Consider the following 14233-nt stretch of genomic DNA (forward strand, 5'->3'; position numbering starts at 1 on the left):
GTTGCTAAACAGTGAAAGATTTGATGTCTGAGCTATCCTCTTCCCTACACAGCCGCTCCATGTTCTACAATTCCAGACTGTGGCAGATTCAAAGCGTACATACAACAATGTTCTCAGACGCAGCAGAGATGAAAGGAACACAAATTGAAATAACTCAGTCAGTGATTATAGCCTCAGTGTTTAAGACAAACTGGCCACTGAAAATAAAAACAAGATCTTTTTTAAAAAAAGATTTTGAAATGGGTATTTAGAGGGGATGTGACCGCTGATCCCACAAACAGAGCTGTGCAAGATTTAATTGCACCTGTGTTGTGTCCCTGCTGTACACACACTGAACAAACCACTCTGACCTTCTGCACAATCCCTCTCAAGACAGAAGTGTGGAGTTAAATTACATAAATGGAGTATCCATAGAACAGCTACTAATCTGCTGTCTCAGAGCAAAAAAACATCAAACAGATAAAGAATTTTTTCAAAATTGATGAAATTACCTCTCAATAGCAAGTTCTTTATTAGTTGTCTGTTGGACGTAAATCACTATCTTCTTATCAATTCCTTGGCGGAGTTTAAAGCATTGTCTGTCCTTGTCTTTGGGAACTGCGCTGTTATTTACCAGGAAAGGGAAAAAAACTCAGTGTCATTTATCTGTATTCCTTGCGTGTATCAAAAACAGCTTCAGACACTTGGTGAAGCCAGCTTCTTACACAAAAGCACGCAAGACCCTTCTTTCTTGCACGCTGCAATCAGTAACATGAAAGAAATGGCAACATAATTGGGTGACGTTATTTTACCTTCATTAGCGAAAACTAAGTGTCCTTGGTTTTCACAAATAAAACCAGTGTTTTTATACTGTGTGGCTTAGTGTTGTTAAGACTTCCGGCAGCATTTCCATAAAGTTTCTAAATATTGATTCCCCACGTAACATGCAAGTATTATCTGTTAAGCAATTACTTCTAAGAAACTGCATATTGCTTGCTTTCACAAGGGAGGTGACTGCTGGGACCCACAATAAGCCAAAAGCCAAGAGAGGGCACCAATCTTTAGACTATTTCTGTTATTTTTCCTCTAGAGCTGCTGCAAAAAGAGCAGATAGTGTGCTGTGGTGGAAAAACCTAAAATTACACTTCAACGCTAACACACGGGCTATTCCCTGTAGAGCAGCACAGTTGCACTAAATACTGGACAAACTGAGACTGTTGGGTTTAGACTCTCTTTTCAAGTCAACCACATGTTCACTTTTCCTTTGGATATAAAAATAATCCTTATTTTATTTCAGACCTTCAAACTATGCATTGTTACCCCCAGGAGTTCCAAAATGGAGTGTGGAGTATTGCCCATAATTTAACACCTAAAATTTGGGTTTGTTTTCTGAGAGCAGGTGCTTTCCCAGGACAGGGAACGGCAGGCTGCCATTAGCTGTCAGCAGGAGTTTTGTCTCCGGGTCCAGGACAGCGGATTTACAGACCTACAGCCAGTATGTGCAGTCAGACTCATTTCCCTGGCGTGACAGAAATGCACTACTAGTGACCCAGGGTGACAAGTGACAGTAGAGATGAGCCAAGACAGGGTCAGGTACTTTAAAGACTGAGACCAGATGCTGAATATGTGAAAGTGTTCTCTCAACTTCCAGGTGAGTGTGGCTCTGCCCACGAAGGGTCATACAAGGATTAGTGCCAAACTGCTAAAGCTTCCTATTTGAACTAAAACCTGTACTGTACGCCCAATGTTGGTAGGATTCTGCTTAGCTGGAGACAAAAATCCACTTTTCTTCACTTTGTATAGAGTAGGTACGTAGCTTTTAAACAAATGCACCACCCCTAATGCAACTGTATTTTATTTTGTGGCTGAGAAGATTTTTAGATACGTGTCCATAGCAAAGGCTGAGGCTCCAGCCGCGGCCCATGCTGACATACCCGAGCTGGCTATGACCAAAACAGCTCTTAGCAGCACAACTTCTGGAAACCACATAAGCATCAAATCCTAGGCTGGCTTACACTACCTGTGCTGCCGTGGCTGTGCTGACATTGGTACCACGCCAGCAGGACTGAGCTTCACCCAGGGTACCACTGCATGCTGAGCCGTGCTTCCTCCACCGGGCACCCAGCAGCTGCTGCTGCAGCCAAGCCCAAGAACCGTCAGCATCTTTCAGGCTCAGGCCCTGAGCTAAATCATTTTTCAGTTTCAACACTTGAGCAGTCCTTTGGAGTGCCAAATAAATATTGGATTAATAAATGGGATTTATTTATTTATTTATTAAATAAAACTTGAGTTGGATGTAAATCCATGAAGAGAAACATCTCTGAAGCTGTGGCTAGGAGCCAATGTGCTCAACAAGTCAGAGCACTTGGCAGACACGCTGTACTGAAATAAAGACACTTCAGCAATTACAGAACACTGTAAATGGTTACATAAAATATCTAAAGGCAATGTGTACAGGCTAAGCAGAAAAAAAATCAACTTTTTAGCATAGAAGCATAAACTAAAAAAGGTCTTTTTAGCAACCAAGGTTATCCACCATCAGACTGAACATGGGAACAGCATTAGCTGATGCAATGTGAAAAGCTGATCTAACACCCTCACCTTACAACACCACTTGCTAACACCTGGTTCAGGAAAACAAAGGAGGAAAAATTCATTTTAAGAACTGGGTCAGAAAATAGAACCAGTTAGAAACAGATGCCAGCTTTGTTCATAAAGCTTTTTGATACTGATAAAGAAACACTATTTTACAGATCAGAACAGGTGAGTATTTTAATGAAACAGATCATAGCAAAACTAAGGAGAACTAATATTGATGATCTTTGATAACAAATTTGAATTCTGCCTTCTCAACTACACCTCTACTGAGTTCTGGCATAGCTATGTCGGCACAATTTGGAGATCTTGATCATCAAGCACTCGTCTCATGAAGCAGTAATAGGCCTGTACTAGGCATTAAAAGTTAACGTGTCTTATGACAAACAGATTTGGCTGAATACTTCTCTAGAGAGCAACTTATCTTTTGGGATCAGAAAAGTTATTTCACAAATTGAATTTTTCAGAGTTTTAATTTTCTGTGCCTCGTCTCATGAGACTTTATTAAAAATATGCACCCTTATGCCTCCTGCAGTATTCACACCTTTAAAAATTTGCCGCATCTCAGCACCTTTGAAAACCTGGCCGAAAATGCACATAACTCTGGATATGAGAGCACAATGACGCATTTCAGCTTTAGCAGGAATTCAGCTGAACATGACTTAAAACACATTGCATAGAAAAAGGTTTAACGATGAAAGAAAAATACAAAATATAAAAAGCACTTTGCAGGTAGTACAGATTCAGTTCAATGACCAAGACGAAATAGTTCAGAGGGTCATCACTGTTTTACTTCCCAAAATGTTTCTGTCTGGGATTCATTTAAAATAGAATAGGAAGCTTTCAAAAAGGGAATTTAGGGACCACCCCAGACTCGCACTCCCTCTTCACTAACTTTCCAACAGAAAGAGAGGCTGTATGCACAGGAATGAAGAATCAGTACCTGAAATAACCCTTCCCATCATCTTCTTTGATTTCCAGTGACACGGAGAAGGTGAAAATATCACTGTCTGGAGTTTGTGGGGTGGCAATGGCTGAGAGTGGAGTTTGTTTGGCAGAACGACGGAAGGCAGTGGCAAAGCTGTACAGTATTCGGCTCACCTGCATTTAAATGGCACCAAAGAAGAATCAGAAAGCTACAGACATACAGAACGCTGCAGCTGCAACCTACCTGAATTTTCACTAAATAATAGAATGAGAAGTAACTGTAGGAAACACATCTTAAGAGAATAAACTATTAAATCATGTGCATTCTTATTTCCTATCTAAGGTTTCTACAATTATCTTAACTTGGGGCAGAAAAAAGACAAAAGTGATGAATTACATTACTTCTAAAGTGCTGGAAATACTTCATTTTCGTTTCAATAATAACATTTAGATGTACATAACTATAATTCGACAAAAAGATTCAACTTACAGCCTCTTGGATTTCACATCGGAAGACATGAATCCTGAAGAGTTCTGCATTGTAGTGGCTTTCAGTGAAAGCAAAGCAATCACTTTCAGGGGTTCCATCATGCCCTCGTACACAGAAAAGGATTTTATAGATTGGATAATTTGCTATTTCTGTATTTGTCTGAGGATCTAAAAGTCTGTTAAAAGAAAAAGAGGAAAAAAAAAAACCCAAAGCTTGAAGCTTTAGAAGAATTATTTCAGCCTGATATTAACTTACGAGCTTTAACAATTTCATAGCTACTGGAGAAACTACATCACAAAGAAACTAGCTCCTGACTGTCATTTATTACAAAGCTTGACCAGAATAATAATATTTAAATTGAACAGTATAAAGAAGTACAACACAACAGCCGTTTCCACCAATAATTTCCTCATAGCTTTCAGGGCTTAGCCTTCAAAACGCTAAAGTAATATGCAGCAGTGGATAGCCTCTCATCCCTGTTAAGCCTCCTGTATCAGCCATTTTCCAGCCCTACAAATTAAATACTTTACAGGCTATTTCCAAAGTGCCATCAATAACCCCTCCCACTACGGCTTTTGGGACACCCTTGATCATCACAATGTTTCATACTCATCTTTGGACATAAAATGTCTTTGGTAAACAATTCAGAGCATTACTCTTCTCAGATCTCTTTAAAACCCACTTTTTCCAGTAAACAAAACCCCAAGTCTCTCACGTCTCCTCCCAGGTAAACTGATCACTTGTTTCCATTGCTAAAAGGAAATAAGATTAAATGAACAAAGTCACAGAGTGCACCTGAATGAGCTTCGTACCTCACTGTTCCTTCAGAGACATTAGGCACTGACAGTGTCACATCTAAAGAAATCTGGCACTGGCTTCGTAAGATGGACATCATTCTGAGGGCTTCCACTTCACTCCGGGGAGCGTTCACAGAGGCGCAGCCTAAGTAGGTAAGCTTGCTGAACACCACGCTGTCCTCATCCGTCACAGGTGTGAAAGGGCTCAAATCCTCACAGTCTAGGGTGAGACACAAAGTTGACCGTTAGAAGCAAGACAAGACATATGTAAGTAAGTTACCAGAGACTGACTCATCACTAACCTAATGACAAAAGTGACCAAGAAACCCATTACAGAAAGTCAGGTCAGGCTTTATAGGAAAACCCTGCCTGAAAGTGAGTTACCGATGGCAGACAGCAACTTGGCTATCCCAACTCTACAACCAGTTCACTCAGAAGACTCCTTTTAAATACAAGTGCACTGATTTTCACTACAGCAATAAGATGCATAGACAAGCTAAGCAGACTAGTATTTTGTACCGCCAGGCAAGTAAGCATAGTATGCCTGCACACATCTTGAGGCTCGAATAGCAAGTGTTTTCAAAAGAGAGGATAATTCAGCATACAGTAACTGGCATCACATAACCTGGCATTCATCGCACTAGGTGATTATAATGGAAGAAATGGGGAAAGGTGGGTGGACGCACCTGTACCTAAATTTTTCCTTTCCCACATAAAGCTAGTTCATAAGATACTACCAGGCATTTGCCATTTTTTTCTAACCTCCCTGGGATGGTTTCACAGGCAAACTCATGTCTGGTTTCTGGAGTCCTGCCACCGACACTGGATTAATGGTGGAGGATGCTGAAGCTTCAAGAACAACGGGTTCTTCCCCATCTCCATCAGTCCTAACTTCTTCTCCATGGTCCCGGTCACTTGACTGATCTTCCATGGGTGGGTCCATCAGCACGTCTTCAAGTTCCCTCTGCAGCTGCTGTTCGCTTCCATTCCCCACAATCTAAGAGCCACAAACAGAGTTGGGACACAAAAAAAAAGACCGTTCAAATGAAAAAAAAATACCCCTTGGGCACAGGGTCATTCATATGGCTTTTTCTGCCAACCAAAGCAGTAGTTAATAAATTTAACCTAGTTACAACCGTAAACACAAACTGCAATGTGCAAATGCTCACCAGTACAAATTAGATCCTCCCTGCTTTAACGAACTAACAAAAGGAGCTCAAAGCAGGAATTTTCTAGTACTAGAAAAAGTGAGATTACTTTAAAACTAGTCTTTAATCACCAACTACAATGACTAGATTACAACAGGGGTAACTTACAAACGTCCACAGTACAGTGGTCTATAATAATTCTCAGAATATTACCAGAAAGGGACAAATATGATTAAACATGCTACGTGGTTCACAGGTAAGATAGGAAGGTTTCACATATGAGAAGAGTCTGGAACAGGATCATGCCCTCGTGCTGAGGAGAAGAGGTAGTGTTGTTTTGTACCCTAACACTCATCTACAGCCTGACTTCACACTCACTGAAGTCAACATGAAAGCATGAGGCAACCTGAAGGGTGCTAAGCTAGAAAGAGAATAAAGGCATTAATTTCAGAAAACTCTTAGATACTGTATCTAAGGAAGCTTTGTCCATTCCTCTGCAATTAATAGGGAAGTGACCAGTGCTTTACACTGTTTAGAAATTAAGCACGGAAATGGAGTTTACGGAAGCATTTTACCAGATGGCAGTCAGAGGAAGGCACCCGGTTCCAAGACTTCAGCTGCTGCGTATTATTGCTGGCACCAAAACTCAATCCCATAAGCAGATACGCATTTCTATATCCTTACCTCTCTGTAAGCTTACTGACTTGAGACACTACATGCAAGCTAATAAAATCCAAATTGTGCATCTACCCCAGGTTCATAAGATGACTGTAAATGAAGTCTTATTAAAGAAAATTTTCTTTTTTTTTTTTAATCTTTAAAATAAGATAGTAAAGGAAGAAAGTGGTTAAAATCAGGAGGAAGAATATAAAGCTGATAGAAATCTGCCCGTAACACCATCTCAGTATTGAAGCAAATTCTATCTGCCTCAAAACTGGCATCCAATAGCAGAAAATTAAATTATCTTGAAAGTACGTAAAGCAATGGCCAAAGTTCTCACATTTTAACAGTGAATAAATCAATCTGAAGTCCAGTTAAGATTGCTGAAATAACACCGGATCAGACAACAGAACACCTCCATGCACACATGGATGAGCCTTGCAATGAGTTAAATATACTATGAGCAAAAGATCAGATGTCACTTAAGTACTCTTACGCTCATTTCCACCAGGTGTGTCTCCGGAATAATTACAGTGAGATTAGAGATTTCTCACCCAAGTCTGAATTCTGATTTATGGTCATTTCTATTGCATCCCTAAATACAAACTTCTCCGTTCAGAGGGAAAAGGAAGAAACATGACGTTTACTTACTGTCTTCTCTTTCAAATTCAGACCCATAATCTCCAACTAATTATCTGTATCTGCAGCCTCCATTTACATTGCACTAAAGGTGTAAACTGCATATTAGTTTTCTGGTGAAAAATAACTCTTTAATATACAAGAATATTAACAAAGAACAGAAACCGCTGACCTGGAATTACTCTAGAATAGAGCAGAATACAATCCCTTTAAGAGAAACAAAAATAATCCCAGAACCCTATACTTCAGAAGAAAGTATGCAAAAAGTGAAAATCACAGGTAATGAAAAAATTAACAGGCACACAAGATCCTAGAGGCAGAAAGGACATAAAAAAAATAACCTAGTGAATGTTTTACAGGTTTTTTTTTGTTGTTTAGATTCTGTAGCGAGATGTCTGTGCTCTTGCAACTCACGCTCAAACAGGAAGTATTTTTTTAGTATGGATTAAAATACATTCATGTGCTATCTGGGATCACCTGCCAGGAGTAGGACAGAATAACTGCCTTACTCAGCTGTACATCCACAGAAGTATCGGTAACCTGTAACTAGTTACAGGAATCCAGACATTTGCATGTCATCCCAATAATTTTAGTCTGCATGATTCATCATGGAAGCAATGAAAAGTCTTGCACAAGCATGTGGTCATCAACGGCATAATCCCTTGAAGTATCAAGTTTGTTATTCAGGTCTTTGCAGGCATTTGTCAGAAAGATGATGATGATGATGCACCATGTCACTTTACACAGTTCACGTTTTGCAACAAAATATAATGAATCAATTATAATGTCCTACCAGCCCCATTAAAGCCTATATATTAAAAGAAAATTAAACTTGTAGTTTACAGGATTTGTTTTCTATGAATCTTGAAGTTAAAATTCATTCTGGCAAAACCCCGCATCTCATATGCTTTTGCTCACGGTTATTAAACAGACTTCAGTTTGGGTGTGGGAAAGAAAGGTGAGGAATTTATATTCAGTGAAAATTAAATGTTGTAATGGTATTAACGTTAAATGTACATGAAAAATGTGCAGGATCATGATTGCATCAAGATTACATGCCAAAAAGTCTCAATGGTGATACATTGTATTTGGTAAAATAATCAGTATCATAACTTATAGGTACATATTAGCCTATAAAATATGATCTTGAAAATAAAAGTTCCTAAAAATAGTAGTGGCAGGTAAAACACAAGTCCAAGTTGTTTATGGTGTGACAGGAAATAGGCACGTAAAAAGAAAAAAAAAAGGTTCACAAATATTCTAAAACTTCATCATCAAAATCATCATTTAAAAAGTAATTTAAAAGAATCCCTCCAAGAAACCCTTCCTTCTCAGCCTAGACTACCCTCAAAAAAGAATTCTAAAAGACACAGCGAATATACTTTTGGACTGGAGGAGCTCTGCTGTTCTCACTGCCCGAACAGTGAAGTGCCCCAAGCCAGCTGCCCAAGAAACGAGCCCAAACTAACACGAACTTCATGTCAACCAAAGTCTCTCACATATAAATTCACCACATCGTGTGAACAGTGCACATTAAGATGTAAACATGTCTGAAACTTTGCTGCAACCCAAAAAAGCAGCACAAGGCAGCGTGACAGTGCAGCAGAACTAAGGGCACAAAGGAAGAAGAAACTAGGTGGATCTAATAAATGCTTCATGTAGGTTTCCCTGAGATAGAGGAAAGAAACCATTTACCCTAGTCATTGTTTTCTCTGTTTCTCTCAAACTAATTTTACTTAACCTCTCAATGAGGATGTAGCCTCGTTTAAAACTTCCTTCACAGCAACACGAGGGATTTATTAGAACTGTAGTTCATTGCCTTCTCCCGACGCATGTGCTGCTGGCCTCCGCTGAGAGAGGTCTCCTTGCACCGTGTAGTTCAAGAGCTCCCATTCTACACTGTGCTCCAGAAACAAGGCTTTCGTAAATCCAGCGCAGTCCCACTGGCAGTGGGCAAAAGCAGACACAGAAACAATACGGGAAAGCAGAGACAGCTAGCAAATTATATTTCTGGAAAACAATAACTGACAACCCCCTTTTAAATTGTTTGAACCATGTATTTCAGCACAGACAAAAAGCAAAAACACATTTATGAATTATGACCAACTGAAGAAAGAATATGGTTCATTAATTGCATTCAGAATAAATATTTATCTGGCTGGACTTGAAAAAGAACAAAAATAAAAACATGAGTTAATGCAGTCCACAGCACTATTACTTAAAACTATAGCACAGCAACAAATTTGAAGTGAGAGCCTTAGGTATGATGCACAAATTTCACATTCTGTCACAGTCAGCAAACACAAGCCTAAACTTCTAGCACCATCCTCAGACTGTGCTTAGCAAATGTAAGATCCTCAAATTGCTTCTCTAAAGCAGCAGAACATCAGAAAAAGACATCTGCTCAAATATGAACCCAAACTTATTTTCTGCTTTTCTTAGTGAGCACATCAACGCAAATGGGTTTTGAAATATACAAATTAACTTAGTTATAAATACCAAAGCAATTGCTTCTCCATGAAAAAACTCATCTCCTTTGTCCCTATGAAATACATTATCTCAGTTGTCATGTTGCACTGTTAATATCAATTTTCCATATACTGCCTAAACACTTTCAGATATCAGTGACAGTACTTTTAAGATACCACCAACAACCTTCACAATTCCACTTATCCGTGCACACAGATAAAGTTTAATAATACAGTAAAACTGGATACTGAATTTTTGCAAGCTGAAAAAAAAAAGGTAGCAAGAAAAAGCCATATTCTAGTGTAGCATCTCTCTTTTCTTGAAGAACAATTCCAAAAGACAATTTCTGTCCCTAAGATCAGCTAGAAAGTCTTCCCATTTCCTCTATTAAAAGTTTTCACCTCCTTAAGCAAAAGGAAGGAGGTTAACAGGCAGATCCCTGTATGGGAGAATTTAGACCGCACTGACGGCTTATCTAAGGTATAATGTTTCCATTAATCATTCAGCTCCCAGCCAATAACCAAACAGCACAGACTCTCCAACACTGGAATACCGAAAGGCTCAAGGTAAATCACTTTGTTCAAGGATTGTACTCAGTCTTGGCACCAAATTCATAAAGCAGCTTATCTTTAAGACCTGCAAAGCTCTGTGACATTCAGTGCCAAATCAAGGAACTGTATAACTTTATTTTACAATTGTTGGCGGTCAGCAGGCAGCAGTACTGATGTTGTTCTTTTCTCATCAAGAGAAACAGCCTACCTGTAGCCAGCATAACCGCTTTGGAAAGAAACACATGAGGAAAACTTAAGGAAAGTAAGTTTCAGGAGTCAGTTTGAAATTGATTAAGGATATTCTTCTCCGAAATAGTCTCAAGCTTTATGAAAAAGACATTACATACAAGTCTCTTCAATTTCTTTGATTGCACTACACAAGATACAGCGTGTCATACGAACACTGCAGGACGGCCACAAGGCAATCATTAGACCAGCAGTACAAACAGCTCCCATGCGGAGTGACAAGTGTTGCAGACTACAGCATTTCATGTTTCCAAATTTTCTTTGGAAATAACAGGACGGAATGGAAAATCTGGTTGCCCGTGTCTGTCTCCTGGGGTCTCAAATGATGCATCACAACTTTGGGAGCTAATCCTGTGCACTGCCACATAAGCACTCTTGGGGTAAGCACCACTATGGAGACTGTTCTGAATTCTTAAGTATTTATAGCTGCTGGTATTTGCAGCACCTAGAAAGACAAGCGTGAGGTTACAGTCTTTCAGCAGGTCTTGTAGATCACCGGGCTGATTGTTCAAGAAAATTTCAAATTTTTTTAGACTATCCTATGATGCGAAGAGGCAATCTTCTGCAATAGCAATAAACCATAAGTGAACATTTTTGCCAGATTAAGCAAAAGTAAGATCTTGAGACTCTCAACTAACAGAATTAGCTTGAAGTCCTATGTAAAAGAAAATAGCCACTATAACAGTATGTCTTGTCTAGGACTCAAAGGAATGCAAGAAAACCAACCAAAGCAGCTGGGAGGTAAAAGGAAGATGAGCAAAAGCATCAAGAAATGTTCAATAGAGTCTCTGTTACAACTGCTGCTAAGGAAAAGAGGAACACCCAGTCCAAAAGGCAGAACACGTTACTTCTTATCATCGTTAAAGACATTATTTTGAAGACATAAATGTGACTGTAGACTTTAGTCTGTTGTGATGGTGGAACATCTCTTTCCATCTCCCACAAAGAACACGCTAACTCGACTCAACCGAAAAGATACGGTTTTCAACATATTAAAAGGATGGAATTTGGAGTGGCCACCTTACTTGTGTCACTTTGCTTAAAGACTGCTGAAATACAAACCGGGATGAAAGATTTTAAGTAGCAAAAAAAAAAAAAAAAAAAAAAAAGGAGAGTGACAAGGGCCTCTTTTCAGAACAGCACTTTTAAAAGTTTAAAAGTGGGAAGATGTCAATGCCCTTCCAATTCACACAAGCCTACCACATAGGCTTGTATTCTCAGATTCATGCCAAGTTGTTAGTTGTAACTACACTTCTACGTTTCTTAAAGAGAACATTTCACATTGGGGAAAACTTTAATATATGTTTGAATTAACAAATATGGTCAAATCAAGTGTATGTTACTATTACTTTCTATCTGAAAGCTGTGATAAAATCACAGCTCCAAGTTCTTGACAGCCTGTTTCATCCTAAGCATTTCATGAAGGATTCTGCAAAGTGGGAAAAAAACCCCACAGGTAGTGATGGAGAGAGCTCCTACTCAAAACCTAATTATCACCTCTGACATCAGCAAAAGTAATGCAGAAATTACTGGCAAAATCGATTCTTGAATAAGTTCTCCCTTCTGTCAAGTTTTCCACAATAAAGAAGTCCCTCTTTAAGCTCTCTACGGTTAGTTTGAGTTAGAAGAATAGGGAACAAACTCAGGTTATTGATTCTTACCTTCAGTCCTGTTTTTTCATCATCACTACCATTATTTGTAGATGGTGTTTCATCCCCTTGCCTGGAAACCAAGACAAAATCTTCACTGTTAAGAGTGGATACCGAGTCTGAAGAGACACTGATTTTTCCAACAGAAGCCTTGTCATCCATGACTTAAAAAGGAAGTTCGATTCATGAATGAGATTAAATATTTTATAAACTCCTGAAAAACAAAAATCATAGAAATACTTATATAAAACTTCATGCTAAAATGCTCAAACGTTTCTTTTCAGAAACCTGCTGACTAGTTATAAAAAGTAACACATCTGACAGCATCACCAAGTTCCAGCTCTTCTGCCAGTGTACACTCATGGCCCTGCTTTGATTTTGCCAAGAAATTAAGAGCACTGGTTTCCACAGCTCACAAAAGGGAAGTTAATAAATCTTTTAAAGCTTTTTGCAGTATTTCATGATTATGGCAGGCACCATTTTCTACACATAGCATAAAACAGGCCCTTGGAACATACACCATGCCTGCTGACAAAGGACTCGCATTAGGGCCAGAACTATAAAGTCCATTTACTTTCTTCAGATAATCTGTTTGCTTTCACCTATGTTCACGCAAAAGTTACTTTTGTAGCTATCAGAGCTCACTGCATGCTGCAGTCACATTCTTTTCCCCCAAAACAAGAGTTAAATCTAACTCTTGACATTTTGTGGTAAGGATGCTCTAAAACCTTGGGACATACAGCATTTTATGAATCTATGCTGAATTTTCTGTACTGTAAGGAACAATAAAAGAAAAGACTTCCAAGAAGCAGGAAGAACAGTGTAGGCTGGATCAGTACTGAGAATCTGAGCCAACAGAGGATTTTAAAAAGCTGGAACTGGCACTGGGAGGCGTTTGAAGAAAGGAACAAAAGGTGAAGTTCAGCTGCACACCTTGAACTCTACAGCACAGATTCTCAGAATCCGTGGCTCAAAACAGACTGCCAGTGATAAAAATGGGTGATTAAATTTCCCAGAAACCCAAATATACCCTTATCACAACGGCTCGGCTCTTTACATACTCCCAAGCATGACCAAATCCAAGTGCTTTTTCAGCCTCAAGTTATGTCTCCCCTTCGGTGGAGCACTGTCCCAACCTGGCTTCCAACAGAGCAGCCACACAATGGAGAAACCTGGCACATCCACAAGCGCGGCTCATCGCATTCCTCACTAAACCAAGAACAATGCACCAAAAATAGCAAAGCCTGCTTTTATGTCTATCAATACCCTTCTCTCCACAGCCACCAATATGATTTGAAAACCTGCCAGGAGGACAACAATTTTTTTTTCTCTCTAGGTTATTTTTAACCTGATTGCTTTCCCAACAGAGTCACTTCAGGGTCCTGAAACATGTTTCACTGGACAACTGAAGCAGCGTGCAAGAGAAAGAACGGATGTGGGTTGTTCATGAATAACATACATCTATGATGTTCGGGTTTTGTTTTTAAAAGCATGTAAGATACTTAGATACCCTTTCCAAAAAAACGTTTTAAGATCCACTGACTTTCAATGAGAACTACCAGCTGAGAAATTTAGATATTTTGTAAAGTTTTACCCACTGTATATGTCTATCTGGTACTACTCACATGTACCTTAAAGGTAGGGCAGATTCTCGTTTTTAAAGATGCTTTTGTTTAAAGAATTCATATTGAAAGATTTCTATAGACATTCCTTATTGCCCCTCTACCTAACACACAGATCATCTGAAAATGACTAAATCAAATATATTGAAACACAGACTAAAAATAAGCTTCAAACACTTAATATCCCTTTGGCTTTACTGTTTTCATTCAAACAGTGCAAACTCATCTGCCACACTAAGACAGCACGAGTAGAAAAATGGGCTTTGATCACAAGCAGCTGTAAAGATCATCTAAGCAAGGATCAATTTAGCAATTTATTTTGATATAATGCATCTGTCTCGAAGTGTTAATTTCACCTATTTCCAAAGTCTTTCAATCTGATACCTTTCACTGAGGTTAACTTCAATTAAAGACAAAGTATGCTGTGCTTTTGCGTACTACTTGTTTAGTAGCGTGGTGTA

General features: G+C 39.1%; 1 protein-coding gene across 2 annotated transcripts in view; it reads right to left on the reverse strand.

Moving 5' to 3' along the window:
• The window catches only part of RABGAP1 (RAB GTPase activating protein 1), a 73973-nt gene that overhangs the window by 54715 nt on the left and 5025 nt on the right, over positions 1-14233 (reverse strand). The window contains exons 2-7 of one of the 2 annotated variants that reach the window (XM_063353338.1): positions 12163-12364; positions 5551-5785; positions 4804-5008; positions 3992-4166; positions 3518-3675; positions 492-602 (exon numbers count right to left, since the gene is read on the reverse strand). In XM_063353338.1, coding sequence (XP_063209408.1) covers positions 492-602; positions 3518-3675; positions 3992-4166; positions 4804-5008; positions 5551-5785; positions 12163-12312 — 1034 coding nt within the window. In that variant the 5' untranslated portion in view covers positions 12313-12364. The remainder of the gene's footprint in view (positions 1-491; positions 603-3517; positions 3676-3991; positions 4167-4803; positions 5009-5550; positions 5786-12162; positions 12365-14233) is intronic. The other variant, XM_063353339.1, reaches the window with a different exon arrangement.

The sequence above is a fragment of the Chroicocephalus ridibundus genome, chromosome 15, assembly GCF_963924245.1.
Source record: "Chroicocephalus ridibundus chromosome 15, bChrRid1.1, whole genome shotgun sequence".
NCBI lineage: Eukaryota > Metazoa > Chordata > Aves > Charadriiformes > Laridae > Chroicocephalus > Chroicocephalus ridibundus.